The sequence below is a fragment of the Falco naumanni genome, chromosome Z, assembly GCF_017639655.2.
Source record: "Falco naumanni isolate bFalNau1 chromosome Z, bFalNau1.pat, whole genome shotgun sequence".
Lineage (NCBI taxonomy): Eukaryota > Metazoa > Chordata > Aves > Falconiformes > Falconidae > Falco > Falco naumanni.
The window spans coordinates 4,235,945-4,259,106 of record NC_054080.1 but is presented as its reverse complement, the minus strand read 5'-3'; the positions used below and the strand labels follow the sequence as shown (position 1 = coordinate 4,259,106).

The 23,162-nt window shown below is 37.9% G+C and overlaps 1 protein-coding gene across 1 annotated transcript in view; it reads right to left on the bottom strand.

Annotated features, from left to right (window-relative positions):
• Positions 1-23,162, bottom strand: part of RASA1 (RAS p21 protein activator 1) — a 68,041-nt gene that overhangs the window by 25,953 nt on the left and 18,926 nt on the right. Inside the window, exons 3-11 of the mRNA XM_040579284.1 lie at positions 22,373-22,508; positions 19,375-19,445; positions 17,417-17,534; positions 16,360-16,391; positions 14,698-14,750; positions 13,846-13,996; positions 7,293-7,371; positions 4,275-4,395; positions 2,172-2,328 (exon numbers count right to left, since the gene is read on the bottom strand). Coding sequence (XP_040435218.1) covers positions 2,172-2,328; positions 4,275-4,395; positions 7,293-7,371; positions 13,846-13,996; positions 14,698-14,750; positions 16,360-16,391; positions 17,417-17,534; positions 19,375-19,445; positions 22,373-22,508 — 918 coding nt within the window. The remainder of the gene's footprint in view (positions 1-2,171; positions 2,329-4,274; positions 4,396-7,292; positions 7,372-13,845; positions 13,997-14,697; positions 14,751-16,359; positions 16,392-17,416; positions 17,535-19,374; positions 19,446-22,372; positions 22,509-23,162) is intronic.

The following is a 23,162-nucleotide window of genomic DNA, read 5'->3' as shown; positions in this document are numbered from 1 at the left end:
CATCATCAGACACGGAAAGAGGAAGAACTCCCAACTAGATTTCTCAGGTCCTTCAAAACTGCATTTTGGGTTGAATGTATTACATCATTTGAAGAAAACCACACTTCGCTCCAGCTAGTTCATTTCAGAATAATGATAAACTTTTAGAATGGTCTGTACCTGAACAGGCATGTATGCTGACTTACAGTCATGGCAAAAGAGCTATCTGGTAAGGGCAGACTTGTCAATGAGGACCAGTCCTAGAGACTTTAGAAGCAGCAGAGGTTCAGCATTAGTTCCCAAGCAATTAATCATACATTAAGGATTTGTTCTTTCAGGAAACAATATTAACATAAGGAATCCCCTATCTGAACATTTCCCATGGCTCTTGCGACTAATAAAATGTGTACTGGTTCACATAGTAATCACTGAATGTATGTGACACAAACTTCTAGAGCCTTAAATACAATTACTGTGTCTTTGCCATTTTGTGTACCTTCACTCATTTGCCAAGAAGTCAACAAAAAAAAAATATTTTGCTTTGTTAAATTACAAGCTATTTAAAGTGCACGCTTTACTCATGACTTTCCAACACTGTGCTCAAGGAAGTTTCGCTGTCCCAAAACCAGCACCATGTGAAAGATCGTACTTCATTTGCAAAGGAGTTTCAGTCTTCAGTTCCCCCATCTATTTCACTGCCTGGAGAAATGCTGACACGGCACTCTGTGGCCCTGCCGCAGAAGGGTGGGGGAAAGCAGGAAGTAGCCAGGTCTGGGGCTAATTAAATCATTGCCACCAAAGAACCATGCAAAGCTACAGACTTCACTGTACTTCTGAGAAAGGCAGTTTTTACCAGCTAATTAAAATGCAGGAGGAACTGTCTCAGCTACAGTTCTTCAGTAACAGCTTCCGAAGCTGTGCAACCACGCGAGTCCTCCTACCCACCTTTAGTACCCACTTACTGTCCAACTACACTAACTCACAGCACAGTGTATTTAAAAGCTGTTTCTAGTCGCTGTTAATCAAAATGTTCTTTGTTTACAATATACACTAAGCTTCCTGCATAATTGCCAGCTTACATAAGGAATATTCCAGTAATTTTTTTCATTGCTGTTCCAGTACTCTATCTATGCTCCTCATTCTATTAGTTTAACTGATTATTTCAAAATTATTAAAAAAATCCCACAGATCAAACAAAAGCATCCATCTTTGCAGCTTAAGAAATGCCAGTAATGTTAAGCATTTGTCTTGAATTTTTTTCATAAAAAGTGGACTATCTGTAATTTTTTAATAAATATTAAGATCCATGAGATAACTGCAACTTCAATTCAATTCACTAACATAATAAGCACGTGTACTTATTTCTTCTATAAGACATTACAATACAGGACAGTGGAGGTTGTTTTTTTTAACTACCAATGAACAAACATGTAAACTCTTTTCATGTTAATTACCAGTAATACCTGAAAGACTTCTGATTCTCAAATGATTTGCTGATAACTGCATCCCTTCCAGCTGGCATATTTTGAACATCAAAATATTACAGTAAATGAGATTTGATGTGAAAATTCTCTGAATACAGCAACTGTGCAAAACCAATTTCTGAGGATGTTAACTCATATGAACTAGTTTACTACTAAGTTGGTCTCATCTAACAAAGGTACTTGTTCTTAAACAGAAAAGCATTTACAGACTCCATCTAACCAAGTTATTTTTCAAATCCCTAACAAAAGAAAGTACATCTTTTGGAATTGACAAAATTCTTTATCTTGCCAATCCTTGGTTCAAAAGGATTAAGCCCCTCAGTTCATAATCTCTAATACCTGTAAAATGAAAGATGGAACAATTAATGCACTGAATATTCAAGAATGACAATGCAAAAAAGCTCAAACCATCATCGGTTCCTATTTCACAATAAAACTTTGATACTACAGTCTAAAATTTCTGACTGCAAGTTATGTACAGTTGCTAGCAATCGAGTTGCCATGGCTAAACAGATTACTATTCATCAGCTACATCTGTCTAAATATGCTTCTTGCGACTCACACCAACTACAGACTCTCGGTATGAACCAAGAGCCACAATGCAAGCCAGGCATTCACTAGTGACATATTGCCGGTGTCTTGCACATGTCTCAAACCAGCAGTCAACTCTCCTGCTGCACGAATGAGAATTAAAAGCCAGTGTCCTACCTGCCAAACAAACTGTCATGTACTCCGTAGACGGAACACACACTAAGGTCTATTAGTCCTTTGGGTTTTGTGGCTCGTTTTTCACTTTCAAAATAAATAAGCTGGGCATCGTTTCCCTCTAATATAAAGTACAAGTTTTTCCATCTCTTTCCTTTACCTGTAGAAGAGTAAAGCAAAAAGTTACAATACTGTTTAAAAGAAAATGTAAATTTTGTAAATGAAGAAAACAAAAGAGGGCAGTCAAGTTTTTGTGAAATTGCAAACAGAACTACAATGTACAAGTATTCACACCTACGTTATAATATCAGTACACACACTCAATTTTATGCAACATGTGGCTAAAATCAGACCCTCTTCACAGACACAGGTAGAGTTGCAAAACGTTCTCTAAACATTTTCACAGATTTCAACAGGACTAAGCAAGTGCATATGAGCTGCCTGGACAGTGAGTTCCTGACAGTTTTAAGATAGTATCTAGACAGTTTGCAAATAACGATGCTGTGGATCCCATTTATTACGATTTTAAGTAAAAATTAGATTCTTGAGATAAGAAAGTTAATCCTAAACTCTGACCAATGTTTAACAGATTGCATACAGTATCTTAAAACAGCATGGCTGAAGAACAGAAATGGGATTAAGTTATATGCAAACTTCAACCACAGCCATGCCCCAAACACAACCATGTCTAAGAATCTAAGTGGTTCCACTTGTTCCAGAGAAAATGTTCTCTGAACGACAATGGATTAGGAACTTTCTGCAACTAATTAATGCATTTAGAAAAAGCTTTCAGCCTTAATTTTGTACTTTGATAATCTTAAATCCACCATGGGCCTCAATAAATGAGTACTGTTTTGAAGAGACAAATGCAACATCCACTTCTTACACTCTGACTCCTAGACGGAAGAGTCATTTTACTGCATTTTTCCCGTATGCAGCTACATGCATCTCTCTGCACCTACTCAGTACTCCAGCCTGCACATTTAAAGTATCTCATTGTCTCTTCTAGCTAAAGGTTTTCAATTCATTCTCATTCGATTCCTCACTCTACACCTTCTCTCAGAATTTGACTTCTCAATAGAAGAGATACTTGCCCTGTTCTGTTCAGAGGGTCTACAGTTTTGGGTGGTTTACGTTTTTTTAATGTCTCTTTTGTATTTGGCTATATGTAAAAAACAAATCTTCCTTCTCTCTTTTGGTCACTATCCAGATTACAATCTGTATCTTATGCTTCTAATATGGTCTCTGTCATTTGCAGAAATTTTATTATTGAAAGTTTTTCTGCTTCCTCAGAACTTTGAAGACTTATTCAATGACAATTCCTTAGGGTTATATTGAGATGAGTCAAGCAGTCAGTGAATGCGGATTTATTATTCTAGTTCTCTCTAACCTACTCTGTTCAGCTAGAATTTAATGAGTTCCATATTAAATAGAAACACTTTTTACGAACACATACTTCATTTAATGAGGTTGAATGCTACCTTTGACAAGGATGCCTAGTTTTGGGCCATACTCTGATTTTTTTTAGAACAACTGCCAATCAACATTTTCACACTGCATGTAATTTTACATATTATGTTGTTCTATACATCTACTACTTAAGGAAAGACATCTTTCATACTCTTCACACACTTTTTAGATCCTTCAATTTTGTCCTTTCTAGTACTATTACTATACTAAACTCGCTAAGTATGCATGTTCAGCTTGGAGAAGGCTGAGGGATGACCTCATCAAAATCTACACCTTCCTCAAGGCGGGCAGTGGGGCAGAAACTACTGATGATCTCTCCCTGGTGACCAGCAACAGGACAGGAGGAAACGGAATGAAGCTGCGTTAGAGGAAGTTCAGGCTGGGTGTTAAGGAAAGGCAGTTGGCCACTGGAAGAGTCTCCCCAGGGAGGTGGTCACAGCACCAACCCTGTCAGAGTTTAAGGAGCTGCTGGATGACACGCTTTGTCATATGGTTTAGTTAGTCCTGCAAGGAGCACAAGTTGGACCCAAGGAGCCTTATGGATCCCTTCCAACATCACATATTCTATGATGCTATGTTCAATAGTTGATTTATTATTATTTTTAAAAAGATGTCATAAAAGTAAACATAACTCACTTTTTTTCAGAAGATAACCTTTTTTGACAATATTTTTATAAAAAGCATCCTTTGTTTTCCGACGAATTGTATTGTAGATTTCCTTTCCATCCAGTGTATCATTAAGCACTTGTTCTTGGTGCTGGTAAATAAATAAGAAAAACATATTTTAAGCTCAGAAATTGCCATTAAAAATTACATACTATGAAGCTGCATCTATGATCATCATATTGATTGCCACCAAGTCACTACTCTTGTTCTCTCATGCATGTTAATAAAGCAACATTATTTTTCATATAATATAGAAATGTAACTATTTTCCTATTTCCAGAATTATGATAGCAGAAAAAAGATTTCAATACAGACCAACTTCTACAAAGTAACATTGTGTCTTTTTCATATTAAATAAAAAGCAGCATCTTTCAACGTGATTTCTGTTAAATTTATGCAAGTCTTTACAGATCTAGCTTCTAACTGTCTTCTACCAAAGCTTTTGGGATAAGTAATCATGGATAAGCTCTGAAGCAACAAGAACAGTGCAGATCACAATTAACACTGACTCAGTCAAAGTTGCACAGTCCCTCATTAATCTCATTAGAACTCACATGTCCTGAGTAGAACTCAAAACCAGAGAAGAAACCAGAAACAGGAAAGAGAAAAAGGATAAATTCACACAAAATTGTAGGAACTGGAAATGCAAAAAACAAATGAGCATGGCCAAAAAACAAGCCAAGTTTGACCTTACTGAGTAAGCTGATCAGCAAAAGTTCTTTAGCCGTAAGAAAATACAAAAAGCAAGACTGTCGAACAATGAGAACAGAGATGAAAAGCGACATATGAACTGGCTCACACTAAATATTTTTTTGCTGCCCATGTATCTACAAGAGTTATGATTTTGAACATCATGAAAAAAGCAAGATGAAAATTACTTCAGTAAAACTAACAGGAATTACAGAATCTACAATGGAAGCAACACCCAGATGTTTACGAGTTCAAGATAATCTCCATAACATAGCTATGCGAGGAACAGTGCCCAAAACAACAGCTCTAGTGACAATTATTGTATAGTAAATTTTGTAGTAGACCCAGGAAGTCAATCAGACTGACCCTAAAATTATTCAAGGCTTCTGAATTTCTTTTCCCTCAAAAACATAGAGCATGGTAGTATGTGGAAAGGAAGTAACACAAAGCTGAACAAAAATTGCACCACTGACCACTAAATCTTTAAGCAAAGATACTTCCAAATATATGTGAATTATTTAAAAGAATCTGAAGTAGTCTCATATGGAAAATTGGTCAATGCAGAGAAGATTACTACTACAGGAACTGTAAGTGCATTGCAAAAACCTAAAATGAAGACAATTACTGCCATAATTCAAGAGGAATGATGGAGCAAAAGGAAAGTTATAGTGAAGATTTTCAAGGTGCAGTTTCAGGATTTGTATTTGCTTTTTGACCCAACCACATTACAGAGCGCGAGTTATTAGCAGCAAACAACTGGGAAGCACTGATGACACAACACAATTAGCAGTACAGGAAAGATCAGAGTAACAAGGTATAAGTCTACCAGTACAATGTAAGTTACACCTGTCGACACTTACAGAGAACAGAAAATGAGAAACTTGAACAGCTCATTCATTCGCAGGAGGACCGAGCTATGGTGTAATGTGGCTATGACAATACCCCTGTAGTACTGTGTTTTGGTTTTGTGACTAAAACAGCCTTGGTAACACACCAGTGGTTTTGCTTTTGCTGATCAGTGCTTGCACAGCCTCAAGACCTTCTCCACTTCCCCCTCTGCCCCCTCCTCTGCAAGATGGCTTGGGTGGACAAGATGCTGGCAGCAGACACAGCTGGGACAGCTGACACCAACTGATCAAAGGGATATTCCCTGCCACATCATGTAACCATCATTATCACCAATAAAACTGGGTGGGGAAGGGTGCCTTCCTAGGCGACCACTGCTCAAAGACTGGCTGGGCATCAGCCTGCTTGTGGGAGGTAGTGAGCGACTGCTTTTGCATCACCTCCATTACTCTTTCCTTTGCTTATTAAACTGTTCTTATTTCAACCCAGGAGGGTTTTTTTGCTCTTGTCCCCATCCTGCAGGAGATGGGATGAGCAACCAAAGATGTGGGTCTTTTGCTGCTCACCAGGGTCAACCCACCACAGAAAATGACACCTATTCTAGGATATTTCTGTCAAGTACTTTCCAGAGAGAAAGGGAATTACCCATGCCATGGTACTTTACACTCTGACCTGGTCCACCACATTCAAGAAAGGCAAGCTCACATGAAAGTTGGTGGCAGCTTGAGAACATTACAAAGGGACAGAATCAGCTTTGGTATGCTTAGCTCAGTGAGCTGACGAAGGGAGAATACAAGAAATGTTCTTGTATTAACACCACAGATCTCACAAAGGAGTATGAATTGACCGTAACACTGTTAAGGAGTAAAATAAGGGCAAATTTCTAACCATTGAAACAATAAAGTTTGGGAACAGAGGGGGATCCAAATATACATGAATGCTTTATGTTTATATATGCTATAAGTTTATGCAAAGGTGGATGATGTGGTGTGCTTATTACTGGTGGTCTCATAGGATGAGCTTCTGCTATGAAGGAAGACCACTCCAGAACAAGCCCTGCGATCAGCCCTGAAGCTTTTCTGTGCATACAGGTTTCCTCTGGCAGCAGAAAAAGCGCAGACAGAGAAGACAGGAGGGCAGACTGGTTCCTCCTAAAATGGAACTAAGGCACAGCATGGTTGTGCATGGGACCAAAGCTAGGGGCACACAGCAGACGAGGAACACCCCCAGAGGACAGACGGAGCTTACCACATTTACTGTTTGACTATAAGCCAACCCTTGGTAACTGAATGCATTTGAGGATAAAACAAAAGAAACAAGATGAAAACATTAAAATTGGAGATGATGCAGTTTAACTACCGTTGGCATCTCTGCGGTAATTCATTCCTAAATTGATTTGATGATGATTAGGTCTGTGTCTTCAACCACACATGCTCAGAGAAGAAATCTTACCTGCATTGGAACAGGATCTTTAAGGTAATATCCTTCAACAATCTGTTCTTTTCTATAGTGCTCAATGATGTCAGCGATACTGTTCCAATAAGAAAAAGAGGATTCAAACGTTAAACAGGTTAGTTTTTCCTCTGTTTGAGAATCTGCTTTTTCATACAACCACAGAAAACTTTCTCACAAAGTTTTAATAAAATCAAGTGCTAAACATCATAATCCCATTTGTAGCAATGAGAATTTACTAATATACTGAAGTCAAGAAAGTTCACAAAACTGTATTCAGAATGTATTAACTCTAAACTCCACAAAATATTTTAATTAGTTACTTAAAATGCCAGATGAGGACACCGCTTTTTCCACATTCAAGTAGCACATGTGCATTACCAGCTCTCCAACCAGGCTGAAAATTGCTATTTCATTGGTAATAACTTCCAAAGTCCTAGAGTAACTAGGGAAGGAGAATGGGAGAGAAACCACATGTGTGGAGCAATTTACTTCTAGGAGGACAGGAACAGAAAACAGAAAAGGTTTGCAGAAGAGCTTATACAGATTATACTTAGAAATCACTGAGCTATCCTGTTAAATTAAACACTCAAACAGTAGCACTCTACAGGGGAGCATTCATTCAGATCACCAGATTCAAAATATAACTGTGTTTGGAAGGCTCAGGAGAGAAGTAGTGACAGATTGAAGCTGAAATTCGAGGCATTAGAGTTGCTCTGAATTATCTTTGCAGGTACAAAAATTTTCACTAATAAAGAACATCAAAACAAACATCAACAGAAATTAATCATTTGTATGCAAAATACCCACCTAAAAAAAAAGAACTACTTTAGTAGAAAACAAAAATATACTGAGCTTATCTTCTCACTTCATGCACAAGTGTGTGTACAGATAATCAATTTACACGCACATTATCTCTGTGTGTACAGATAATCAATAAGGCATACAGCAATGAAATCTTTGACCTTACAATTGGATACAGTTGTGTCCAACACAGGAAAAACATCTAACACTGTAAAAACAGTTTCAAAACCCTACAAATAAAGCCATAGCAAGACACCTTTGTTCACCTTTCTCTCTCTCATTCTAAAAGCTATGAACTCATGTATGCATAAGGAAATAATTGATCTTTCCACAACCATCTTTGTTTTTCAGATATGTAGAATAACATGTTCTCTTTTGGTACTACATAAATCAAATATTTATTTCAATTTTTACAGAGATGCAATCTGCATATGCCGTCTTCTGCATAAAAATTTAAACTTTGCCACGCTACAGAAAACAATGACTCAGTCATTCCATTCTGCATGTTGAATAGCTACTGCCAACATCTTGTAGTAAGTAAAACAGCATTATATAATTTTTCTCACTCATCAAATCAAGAATACTGTGACTGTTGATGTCTCCTCTCCTCCTTCACTGACTAAAAATGCCAGCAGAAGCTAGTTCCTCAATATAAGGAGCAGTTGCCTAGTTTCTTACAATTTTGTAAAACAGATTGAAGAATAAACTCAGTTGTATCTGAAAACTTGTTTTGTAGTTAAAGAGTCCCTGTCCTGGTAGGCTAGGACTTTACGCCTTGATGAAGCAACTGGGGGCTTGGCTCTGCAGCCCTCTCTTCCCACAAGTGAACTCAATTCGGATGGTCACTTGAATATACTGCCTTACCACTACCTCAGCTCAAATGCCTAAACAAACTGAATGTTGCAAAATGGAAGACACAAGGTATATCCAGACAAGTAAACTACAGAATGTGAATCTGCATCGGTTATCTAACATGCATAGCTATCTAACATTAAGGATGAAACAGACTGACCACAAAGCTTATCTAGGGGACAGGAAAATGAATCATAGCCGCCTTCAATGTCTGACAGCAACAAAAATCCTGCTTACACAAAATGCATCAAGGAATGTATGTTAAAAAAAAAAAGTTAAACTGTTTGATATATGGAAATAAAGATGTATCTCAATACTACATTACATTCACTTCAGTAATTTAAAAATGCTTAGCACGGGGCTTGTTAAGTTCCTCAGGTCTCAGCTACTTGGATAATTTTAAAAGGATCTCACCACAATGAGCAGTATAATTATTTTTTTTAACAGCTGAAGAGTGAATCAAGAGTTATTCCAACAGCTGATAATTCAAATAACAAAGAATCCGGAAGGCAGAACTAAGCAACATCATTCTATATACTGTTAAAATACGAAGATAAAGAAATAACATGTTGTTTGGCCCATCTACCGGTTGAAACAAAATTATCTTCCAACTGCCTAGCAACTTTTTCAAATTGTGCTGTCTCTCAATTTCAAGATAATGTGAAAGCTTGTTGATTCCATAAACTATTGGGCCAAGGTTTCTTATCCTCTCCTTTGACACAGAATCACTAGAAATAAAGTAGAACCCCTCGATTTACAGGGTTTTTTGAATGCTACCTGTTATGTAAGTTGACTTTTGGAAAGGCGGCAGATAGAGAAAAGAAAAGAACAGCAGAATGGACTGGTATGCTTTTCCTATCATGTTTTAAAGTCAGAACTGAAACGTTAATAAATGCTATCTTACAGAAAAACACCGTGAGAACATACAGAAGTTATTCACAGAACGGTTGAGCACAGAGGACACTTCTGGAGACCACCTAGTCCGAGCCCTCAGCTCAAAGCAGGGTCAAAAATGGCTGGTTGCTCTGGCCCTTCATCAGCCACATCCCGAGCATCTCCAAGGATGGAGACGCCATACCTTCCTGGGTAACCTGTTCCAGTGTTCAATCACCCTCATAGTAAAAGCCAAGTGCACACCTCTGGACTGAAATCTCATGACACAGTTACTGAAATCACGACTATACAAGGTCTGCCTGGGACAGAGTTGATTTCCTTCACAGCAGCCCATGCAGTGCTACATTTTAGATGTGTGACTGAAACTCTGCATCAGCAGCACACCACTATTTTGTCTGCGGCTGAGCCATACTTGCAGTGTTAAGGCTTTCCTTCTTCCCCACTCTGCTTCCCCTGCACCCACCCTGCAAGCAGGAGATGGGTGGGCAAGGAGCCGGGAGCAGACATGGCAGGACAGCTGGCCTGAACTGGCCAAAGGGATATTCCCTGCCACATGATGTCATGCTCAACGGTAACAGCTCAAGAAAAGGGGGAGGAAGAGGGGGTTGTGGAAAGGCCTATGGAGGGGTGATCACAGAGCAGCTAAACACCCTGCAGTGTTTACTCATCCTCTGCCCTTAGGACAGGGGAGAAAATAGTAAAAGCAAATATGACAAAACTCATGGGCCAAGGTAATGACAATTTAATAAGTGAAGGGCAGGGGCTACGTAGCACACCACTGATGCAAAAGCAATCAGTTACCACCTCTCACAGGAGACTGAGACCATCTCACTGAGAGCCACCTTGGAAGACAAAACATCCCCCTCCAGTTTTTATTGCTGAGCATGTCTCTTTGGTCAGTTTGGTCCTCTGGAAAACAGGGAAATCCTCAACACTGTGCAGGCAACACTGTGCAAACACCTCTCTGCAAAAGCCAAATGCTCTTATGTCAACAACAAATGCTGTGTTATTGACACTGTTTTAGCTGTAAATCTGAATCATGGCACCATGCTGGCTGCTGTAAATAAAACAAAACTCCACCCCAACCAGACTTCATACAGCCACCAAGAAAGTTTCGCAAATTTTTCCATTAAAATGCAGAAAGGTGATTAATGGAGTAATTTGTTACCCACAGAATAAACAAAGATCACGGAAGTTAAATGCTTCACTGAAGTCCATGGGAAAATACTCCTTCAATAGTCAAAATAATTCCTCCAATATGTGTGCAATACAGGTACTATATATTTGGACCCTCGAGTGGACAACTATAAGACTAGAGGTAAGTTGCCTTGCAGAGCTGATACAAAAGAATGAAATAAAATATGACACACTTCAAACTCAGCCTGTTGGTCATACCCATCAACAGAAGTTTTAAAGTAATTTACATACAGAGTGGTGGAAGCACATGCAAAAGGAACAGGTTTGGTGGAAAAAATAAGTCATCCTACACGACATAGAATATGAGATTCCTGAGTTGTACCCAGGACCTCCTTGCCCATGATCACCGAGAATAAACTCTTCTGCAATACATGCAGACATACTGTTGCTTGTAGAGGTTATTGTGATTCCAGTCCCATTTCTGAGTATTCAAAATGTTGGCAAAATAAACCAAACTTCCTCCATTTTTTGTTCCTTTACTATTCTTCACCTTCTTTCTTTCTATGGAAAATCTTGGTCTACAATTTATTGACACTATAACTGTAATCAATACTCTGCAACCAAAGAGCAGATTGCTTTCATTTTATCTTCTACCCCAATTACAATTGTAAAAACTGTAGAAAAATATTAAAAATACTACTTTGTACTACAAAGGACAATAATTTTAAAGATCCAGTCTAATTCTAGCAACAGATATCAAAGGAAATACCTTGAGAACATTTATGGAAACAGCTTAATATAAAAAAAGCTTACAGTTAATAGAAACTGTCAAATAAACATGTTTAAACAAGAAGCAGCACTTCTTAAATCTGAAATTTTCACCTCAAAGGCAAACACTTCATTTTTAGAGAAGCCACAAAGACAAAACTCTGCCACCAAAAAATGCTTATAAATAGTTTCATTATCTTGCATGAACTTCTGTTTTCTGTATCTCTGTTACGGATTCAGTGCCCTGTTTGTTGTTTTTCAGCTACTTCTGATTATTCCTTACAATTAAACCACATCAGTCTTCACATATTTAAAGATTTTTCTCTCACAGTGTCCCTGTTAAATGAACTATTTATTAAGAATTAAAAAGCCCACAAAGTCATTATTCCCTCTCTCCTGTTCCTCACTTACTGTCCTCTGCAGTAGATCTTATACAGAATTTGGGCAGTTTGCATCTTCATTTTCAGGCCTTATCTTCGGTTACATACTTCATTATGTGTTTGAACTTCTAGGACGTTTACCAGCCTGCAGCACATACTAAGTTGGACTGCATGTGACCCTAGGAGTATAACAGTAACTCTCCAAAACATGCAACAAAAATGAAGCCTTTTAAAGCTTCATTTTAAATGCATATTCTCCTTCGCACTGAGGAAGATCTCAGGTACCATACAGTGGTACCAAAATATATATATTAAAAAAATCTAAAAGCAATTTGTCATAACTTAGCGCTATTTAAAGTTACAATCTTGTTTTCTATTTAACACCACACTCTTCAGATAAATGTTATTTATATACATACATGCCTCAAGTGAATCCAACGCTGTATTTTGAAATAATCTGAATAACATACTTTATATTAACTTTCTGAAGGTATACTATATAACGCTGTAAAACCACTTAGGAATAATCAGAGTTCCACTAATTTCCTAACTAATTTGACATCACCTAGAGTGGGGGCTCCTAACCTACCATCTTCCTAATAAGCCAGGTAACTAGAGAGTGGGCAAAAGAGCACTTCCCTTCACGAAAGGCTGACACTGCAGCTAGCCTGGTTTTCAATGAGGCTGTCAGGAGGCCAGACTGACTAATGTAGCAGCTATCCAAGCAGCCTGAGTGTGGGATATGCACAGCCTCATAAGGGTCAAATTGTTAACCTCACACCATCGTCCATTTGAAGTCATATGAAAATGTCCACTGAACGTCTTAGTTAGGAAACCTCAACATTTTCTCAGACACACCAGCGGCTGGATCTCTACCCACTCAGAAGCCAAGCTGGAAGTGAGACAAATTTTCTATTGGGATGAAGAATGCCCTGGTTCTAGGTGAGCAAGTTTGGAAAAGTGCTGATTTTGTGAGGCAGGCAACGGCCTCCGTTAAAAGACGGGGCAAGTTTTCACAACTGAAGTCTTGCATCTACAACAACTCTAAAAACAAGATTATCAAGGATTAAGCCGTGTTGATAGCTTCTCCCACAAAAGGGCAAACATATCTCTTGTGATTTCTTTTTATTTTTGCAGAAGTTACTGTATTTTTGTACAACTCACAGAACAAATGCATCCCAGGTTTGGTCATTCTAAATGAAGCCATCTGTACTTCTGACCCAAGTATCATGCACACATTACAACGCAATTCAATGACTTTATCCAACATTGAAGGTATTTTTCCCTCTTTCTTGTAAATACCCATTTCTGTTATTCGAAAACCCTACTGAACGCCTTAGATCAAATTAACATTTTTCCCTTTTCAAATAGACAAGAATACAAATAGTAGCTTCCAAGATAACAGAGCATTCTCTTAATTACAGATCCACAATTTATCGATCCATATGATCCATGCTATCCACGATTAATAGTCTGGAGAAACTGCTTTGCTGAAGGACAACAAATACTTCAAAGACAACAAGCCACACTTAGGCTTCTGCAAGCCTTAAGAACTTGATCAGTTACAACGACTAAGCAACTTTGGGAAAATGTTTAGTATACCATTCAGAAAACTACAGTCTTAAAATCATAGCAGTAAACAGTTATCAGAAGCAAGTTACACAAATTCTTCTCGCATGTATAAAACATGCACAATTCCTTCTACCATTAAAACTTACCTATTATAGTATCTGCCTCCCATCATAAACTGATTGTTTGATGTTGGACATATTTTAAAACGCTGAATATTTTCACTGGTCCGAAAATAAAGTGAATAATCACCAGGTGTATTATCTGAAGGCCTCACCAGAAAACTGCACACCTGACCAACTGAAAAGATACCATAACAGCGTTACTTTTCTTAGCATTATATATAAGACTTTATCAAATCTATTCCCACATAAATTAGCAAGAATTGCACACTTGAAGAAATACAAAGTCTATAAGGTAATTTCCAACAGTTATCTCAAACTAGATAAACTAGTACCGAACTGCCGAAATTAATGCAAAATGGTTTAGCTGTAGCTGGCAACCTAGCCACATCTTTGCCACTTCTTTACAACAGCATACAAAAAAAAAAAAAGTTTGACACGTTTTCAAAAATTCACAATTTCTTTTCTAGAATTTGAAGTATGCTGTTCAACAATATGGGTCACAAATCTTCATTTAAAGAAATATTTGTTCTATGAAAGGGCTAAAAAAGCTTGTTACTATATTTTCCTTTAGGTATATAGAAGCATATTCTCCACAGCATCTTGATTAACATATCTATCACTGAAATGATTTATTACACATTGATTTAAAAATTACTTCAACCAAAAATTATTAAATTGACTGTATTTGAGAACATACTCAATACTCATATTTTCTTCCAATGTAGTATTCTAACAAGGTAACAACCATAGGGGTTGGCCAGATTAAGACACTCATGTATGTTCACGCATAAAAGGAAGTTTTGCCACAGTTTAATATGAATAGGATCAGTTTGTGCCATTTCATTACCACTGTATTTCAATCAGAAATACAAATACCTGTCATCAGCAAATTGTAAGCCTCTTGTTTGGAGATCTTCCCATGGAACCATCTTAACAAAGATGAAGAGAAAAATTAGAAAGCAAGACTACCAGCTCTCTTTTTTGGCTGTGGTGACATCCAAGGCTCTGGCACCTATGAATTGATCTTTATTTAAAAAGACCTAATACATATAGATGAGATAATCAATGATTATGCTACTTAATGATTCTGTTCCACCAACAGCACGAAAAACCTAACATCAACAGGTATACAAATATATTAATTTCAATAAAAATGTCCCAACACTTGGAGTTGGTGTTCAAATACAACTGTGTTTAGAGATTAAAATAAATTGTCTAAATGGTAGATAATTTGACAGGCATTATTTAAAGTCAGTCTCCTACAGCAATTTACTAGAATCATGAAATCCAAAGCTCAAACAAGGAGGTTAAACGCTACGGAAAAACTCAAACTGAATTTTGCTGTGGAAGTAAAACCTAGCTTTGTTAGACTATTGAATACTAACTGCTTTGATCTCACACCTTGTTCCTTCCCAGAGTCCTGTGTCAGAGTAGTGTCCTAAAAAAGTTCAGCAGCCTCTGTCCAGTCTCAGCCTGATACTTAGGACTATATACAGAACAGCTTGACACGCTACAACTAAATAGCTTATTCTGTACCTTTAAAGTAAAGCTAAAAAGTATGGCCTTTTTATGTATCAGAAAAGAGCTCTACTTCTAACTGTCTTTCTATACTACCTTTAGAGTACAATTTCTGGCTGCTGGGATGTTCGAAGGAATCACTAGTCTCCCCAGGATCCTTTCAAGTAGCACAAATAACTGTGGACAGCTAGTATCAAAACTCCAAGCATCTGTTACAAACTACTTTGCAAATGAATAAATACAAAATCCTACATTTGAAGGCATCCCGTTTGTCTAGCAGAACACTACCAAACAGTAAACAAACAACAAATACACCAGTGATTTTCTTTCTCCTATTAAGAAATACCTTCTCCACCCATCAGCCTCTTGGACACCACACACTGGGCAACAGAGAATAGGAAGCAGGTGCAAATACGGCAAACAAACAGAGGACAGATGAAATAAGCTACTAGAAATTTTTTGGAACTTTCATTTGCCACTCATCATTACTACTAAAAATAATGTATCAACAGCTTGACATACCACTACATTGATTCTACATTGTATTCAATATTTTAAAATTCTTAAGTATTTAAGCAAACAGAACAAATCTTGCAGTCCTCTGGTTTTCTCTTTAAAGCTTAGGAGTTCTTACATGAAGCTAACAGAGACAAGCTCTATCACACTCTGTTTTGTAATGGTACTTTGCTCTCTCTCCAGCATTTAGAGTTGCGCAGATCTGAAAAAAGGTTACCTCGAAAGCAAACAATATCTTCAAGAAATACTCCATTGTGCATATTTTGGCTGAAAATGATCATACAGGCACTCATCTAAGGTTTCAACACTGCAAAACCCATTACAATAGGCATACCTCCTATTACAGGACTCTTTCATGTTAATTATCCATGCATCTTCAGCAGCTAGTACAGTAAAAAAGTCTTGAGATGAAAAAATAAATCTCTCTGGTTCACCTTCCCAAAAGCTGGGAAACCCCATACAAACAGTTATGATTGCTTTTAATAACAAAACAAAAATCCTTACATTTTGCCTTCATGTGGATCTTCTTCTCTTCCCTAATGAGAAAATTAACATATTAAGTGCATGACAAGAGTACAGCTCAGTTTAAAAAAAAATAATAAAACTTCATGGGTTAAGACCTTCTGTAGAAAAAACATTAAGTAGTCTGAGACATTTTTGAACTAAGGGGTTTATTGCAGCTCTATAAAAAGAAGTTTTCCTCTTTGTTCACTAAGTGGAAATTCAGCCAAAATATGTTATTTCAGAGGATTGCTTCTGTCATGTTTCAAGTCCTTCTTCAGAGGCAGTATCTTTTTAAAATCCCAGCTTTCCTAAGGTTAACTTCACCATGATGTATTAGTCTACAGTTCAACAGTCTAGTACTGCCACTTCAGTTTAGCACTGACATCCTGACAGATCTGTGAGGATCTGTAGGTAACATCTGCAGGTAACACTGCTATTAGCAAAACACACGTACTCTGCAGGAAAACGCTATCAAAAATATTTGGTAATACTGGACTCCAAAACAATGCTGAGCTTGTTGAATTATTTTTTTTTTTTCCTTTTGAAGTATATTAAACCATCTGTTCCCCTAAAACAACTGAATTATCTGCAGGTCATCTCGTTAGATTCCTGAGCCCACACAAGCCCTTGTAGGTATAACTAACTCATCAATACATTCGTAACCTACACTTCATCCTTAAGAGAAAGATCTACCACAAGGCAAAATTACATTCTGTACAGTTTGTGAACGTTTCATGGCAAATATAAAGACATGAAATTAAATGCGTAGCAGATTCTTCACCAGGACAGCTGAGTTTAGGAAACTGCCTAGTAAGTTTAGAGTACCATTCATTTGTACTTCTCTTTGGACAATATGTGAATAAGCACTTTTTTGATACTGAATTAGGCTTAAAGGTTTGTTATACTATTTCAAAACTAGGAGATCCAATTACTAGGTTTAGAAAAGTACACAACTAGAAAACAGGCAACTAAATTTCATTAGTTTTGGTTTATTCCAATATTATTTTACCCCCAAAATGTTATTCATTTAAGAAATTACAATATAAAAATTACTTACCACTTCTTCTACCAGGTCTTCTACAATAAGACCTTGCTCATCTGTCCGAAGGTTTGTAACCCACATCCAGCCATCTTCCAATTCATTATGGACAATAAACATGTCTCCTTTAAGGAAACTGAATAGGATTACAGCAAGATTTAAATCAGGGATACAATTGTAATACAAAGTTTAATGAATACAATGAACTCTTAAGTAAAATTGCTGCAAAATATTTGAGAAAACCTGTTTGTGAAAAATGTATGAATAACACAAGCACATCATGTGTAATTTTCCTCAGTTAAGTAGCTACTATCTAAGTATTTATGCTTTTAATTTACATTTAGCATCTAACACGGGGTTCATTTCTGTCAACTTTGAAGTGTGCTAAGGACATATAAAATAACACCACAACAATATTAAAAGATACTAATGTTCTTTTCTCAAGAGGGATCAAATACTAAACACAATTAAAATAACCAGAGATACCATTAATAGTCTACAAGAAAATAATACTCTTTTCATTGAAAACTAATCTCATATAATGAAAGCCTTATCTATTCTTTATGTTCTCACACATGAAGCCAAGTGTTACAAAGAGAGTACAGAACAGTTACCAGAGAAGCTATGCAATTTGCTACAAGAAAAGCATAAATAAGAAGCATTAACATGTCTAAGGGAGTTTGCTTTCTGGAAGGCTTGTAGAAGTTACTCCTTAAAGTGTTATCCCAAACTCAGGTCACATGAAAACCTTTCACTATAGCACAGCAAGACTTCTCAATCAAGTCTGATGATGTATGAGGGTACAGGAAATAGTAACAAAGTATTGAAGGTCATTAACTACTATTTGAGTCCAAAGCTACACAGCAAATTTCTATGACATTTCTCTCATTTAAGTATCAGACTAACAGAAAAGGCATTAACTCAAGCACAAAGCAAACAGCAAGAATTAAAGGACAAAAAACAGCAAACCATTATTGAAAACACAGAATAAATTCAGCTGCTAATGAACCTAAACCCTAAGAATGGGTGACATACAGCAAGAGCTCCCTCCATCAGCTCTATCACGAAGAACTATAAATTATGGTGTATATATACACACATATATATACATACACATATGGACGGGGCTTGGAGCAACCTGGTCTAGTGGAAGGTGTTCCTGCCCATGGCAGGGGACTTGGAACGAGGTGATCTTTGGGGTCCCTTCCAACCCAAACCGTTCTATCAACTCAGTAATTTTTTAAGATCTTAAAAAGTAAGAGGTATTACAAATTGAAAAGTATCATTTGTTCAATACAGACTCTTTCAAAAAAGGAGGTAGTAAGAGGGGAAGAGAGAAGCATTTTTGTTCCATTTTGTGGACAGAGAAGAGAACCTGGAAAAAATAGTCATCAAGTCTCCAAGCACAGGTAAGAAAATGAATACTAGAACATTATAAAGGCAAAGCTTTTTTAACATTGCTCCTTTTTTCTTATTTCAAAGCAGGCATTAAATACACTGTTCTTCCATTTACGAGTAGTCCAGGCTCACATACTCTTTCCAGTGGTTAGAATTGGTTTGGCTTGAACTGTTTATCTGCCATTAGTTAGTTCTGTGGTAGTTAAGGGGAAAAAAGCCTAGCATATTCATTTCACACATTCACATGAGGCATTCTGCATTGAATTCTTCCATACACAGACTTACACTCTTGGGAGAAAAATGTTGGGCTTTATAAAACATACTCCCAAACTATATTACTAATTTTACTTCTATAAACTTAATGTAACTTGCCTTATACTTAACACAAACAAATATACTGAGAATAAAAATCTTATTGCTATTTCCACAAAAAACCCACCAAAAACCAAAGAAGCATCATCCTTTAACCTGTGTTAAGATGCAACTGGGCAGTATTTGCATAGGAATAAATACTTCAATCATCAGTATTTATAAATACTCTTGAAAATTTCACAACTGCTACTATTATTAAAACGTACCTTATTTCATCAGTTTCTGGCACTTTGGTGTAAGGTAGAATCGCTCGAACTCTCCTTCTGTCCTCCACAGGCTACAATTTAAGAAAAGTGAGCAAAGTTAGTACTTTCCCCTGTTCGCAGTGTAGAATTCCTTCTCCCCAGTGTTATGCTATTCTGAGGCAAAGGACTGGTAATAGTCATTTACATCTCCCTTGCCAGTTTTACATTTTCAAAGATGAAAACCACGAAGAGCCAGAAAAACATAATTCATACAGTTAGCTACAAGAGCTCTTGCTTTGTTTCATCTTCTAGCATAACAGATAATGTATATTTATCATCTTCAAAATTAATTGCTAGTAAGATGATTCCCATAAAAATATACTTCTAAACTTTCTTCCATTTACAGTGGAAATTTCCAGAAGTTTAACATTCAGAAACATCATTATTTAGGCTTGGGATTTTGTTAGGGGTGGCAGAATTATGCAGTGTTTTGTTTCATTTTGATTACTTATATTGTTCTAAGGATGAGCATGTGAAAGAAGCCCCATTTTCAGAAACTTTGGTTATCTCCAGGATGCATATTTTGAAACTGTTGTTAGATAGGCAAAATATCACAAAACAGTAAGCGTTACATTACAATGGTGCTCTTTACTAGCCAAGAACTGCACATTTTCTCGTTTATCTCTGTTTTGTAATTAGTATCCTACAAGTTAAACTATAACTAGCACACAATGTTTCCCACATTTTGCACACGTTAAATTAATCCATTGGTCAAATTCACTCAGGCAAGAAAATGACTAAGCATGCTATTTCCCTCTGTTCAAGCAAATCCTGAAATCACTTTCTACTATTCTGTGCCAGCAAAGAACTGTAATGTGTAATGGCACTGTGCAGCATCCCACAGGAGCAGAGAGGGACAAGTACATATGGGTGTTGCGATCAGAGGTGCACTTCTGAGGTGAATTTCCCACTGCACTTTGGTTTATATCCCGGACCAATCTCAAAGTGCAGACCTGACTACTTTCCAGTCACTCCAGCCTGGAGCCTTCCCCTTGCCCATCCACTGCCAGCAGGCAGCCAAGCTCCATGTGGCCAGTGTGGTGGCCACCAAAAGCAATCTCCCATCCCCAAAATCTGTCACGTCCTCAGCACTGTTTTATCCTGTTGCAGTGTTATTTCTTACAGATGTAGATAGCTTAGGTAGCTATTATGAAGACTCCTCGTGGTTACAAATGCATACACTATAGAGACTGTAATGCTTTCACCATAGAATCAAAGCAGGGTATGAAGTTTCGACAAGACATACCTCACACAAAATCTTTTTAAAACATTCCCAGAGTACCTATTTAATGCAAAATACGGGCCATGCAATATTACATCTTTTGTTCTTATAAAAGCATATCTGTACTTAGAGAAATACACTAAGGGATGTAAAAAATACTTTCAAGCATCTCAATTTAAATCCACTCATCTGTCAAGAGAAAAGCACATCATAATTCTTCAGCAAACAACTCATTTTCTGTTAGGATAACATAGATCCAGTGAGATGTCAAATATAACCACACTTCTTTCACTCATGCCACTTCGTTCAGCAACTGATGACATCCACCTGGCCTTGTGCAAAGCATTTGACACTGTCTCACGTATCATTCTTCTCTCTGAACTGGAGACACACAGATTTGATGGATGGACTACTTGCATAAGGAATTGGCTGGATGGTTGCACTCAAAAGAGTTGCAGTTAAAGGCTCAACGTCCAGCTGCAGACCACTAACAAGTGGGGTTCTGCAGGGGTTGGTACTGGGACTGGTGCGGTTTAACATCTTTGTTATGGACATGGACAGTGAGATTTAGAGCACCCGCAGCAAGTTTGCTGATGACACCCAGCCGTGTGGTGCGGCTGACAGGCTGAAGGGAAGGGATGCTGTCCAGAGGGACCTGGGCAGGCTTGAGAGGTGGGCCCGTGCGAACCTCGTGAAGTTCAGCAAGGCCAGGTGCAAGGTCCTGCATGTGGGTCAGGGCAAACCCAAGCACAAACACAGGCTGGGCAGACAATGGATTGAAAGCAGCTCTGAGGAGAAAGACTTGGGGGTGCTGGTTGACAAGAGGCTCAATACGGCCTGACAATATGTGTTTGCAGCCCAAAAAACCAGCCATATCCTGGGCTGCATCAGAAGCAGCATGGCCAGCAGGTCAAGGGGGGGATCCTCCCCCTCTACTCCGCTCTCATGAGACCCCCTGCAGTACCGCCTTCAGCTCCAGGCACCCAACACAGGAAGGGCACGGACCTGTTGGAGCGAGTCCAGAGGAGGGACACAAAGATGACCAGAGGGCTGGAGCCCCTCTCCTGTGCAGACAGGCTGAGAGCTGGGGTGGTTCAGCCTGGAGAAGAGAAGGCTCCAGGGAGACCTTACAGCACCTGCCAGCACCTAAAGGTGAAGCACCTAAAGGGAAGCTGGAGAGGGACTTTTTACCAGGGCAAGTAGTGACAGGACAAGGGGGGATGGCTGTAATCAGAAAGAGGGAGATTTAGATGAGATATTAGGAAGAAATTCTCCCCTGTGAGGGCGGCGAGGCGCTGGCCCAGGCTGCCCAGAGCAGCTGTGGGTGCCCCATCCCTGGGGGGGCTCAAGGCCAGGCTGGACAGGGCTGGGAGCAGCCTGGGCTGGGGGGAGGGGGCCCTGCCCGGGGCAGGGGGGTGGGAACTAAAGGGTCTTTAAGGTCCCTTCAAACCTGAAACATTCTATGATTACTTACAATGCTATTACTACATTTGGAGATAGCTGCAACACCTGACATACAGCTTTCTTATTACACATTTTTATTACACAGCAATAATTATTTTTTTGTAATTATTACTTTGTATCAGTAAGAATGCATTTTTATATTCCTTATATTACAACATATGGTGAGCCTGTGCAGAACTACACGAAACTTTCTGCAATCCTTTTTGCAAAGAAAACTGCTGGTTAAAGTTACTAACATTCAAGTAAATGACATTTAAAAATTTTACTACTTGCCTCTGGAGGTGCTACTGGAAATAAGAGCTTTTCTCCTTTCAGCAAACAGGACACATGACTATAATAACCGATTAGGTCTGAGAGTGAAGCAAAACGACGTCCACCAATGTAATAGTCTCCACACATGGCAATAATCCTGTTAATAAAAATAAGAATCTTGATATAAAAAAAACTTTTTCTACTGATTTATTTATTGGCATTTTTTTAAGAAAAAGTAAATTAGAATAATGTTTAATTTTTAAAGCAGTATCTACATTCAGCAAAATGCAGTATTACAAGCTCTCTATAAATATGTAACTACATCTTAGCTAATTACATATTTCATTAAAAACTGCAGACATGTATTGCATGATACAGCAGTATTTTAAGACTCTAAAGGAAGTGCTGATTCACAAAAAAAGAATGTTCATTTGTCAGAACTATGAAATGAAATTAAAACAGGAAAATGCAATTGTGGGTGTCCTGAAAAACTAAAATAATGCACTAACAGACACAACAGCATTATTACTTGTATCATCCAAGATATACAGCTTTCATGACAGGCTTATATGAATTTAACAACCCCAACCATTTAATTGCCAAGAAACTAATCCTTCATCCCAAATGAGGACACTGTTTATTGGTTTCTTCCAATTTTACTCTTTTTCTTTAGCAGGTCATTATTCTGATACATTCCTCCCAAAAAGTCTTCCTTCACAGTCATTTCTTCATACTAAATTATTTCTCCCAAACAGCGATGTAACATGCATACAAAGATCAAACCTCAGAGACTGAATTTTTTAAGCACACA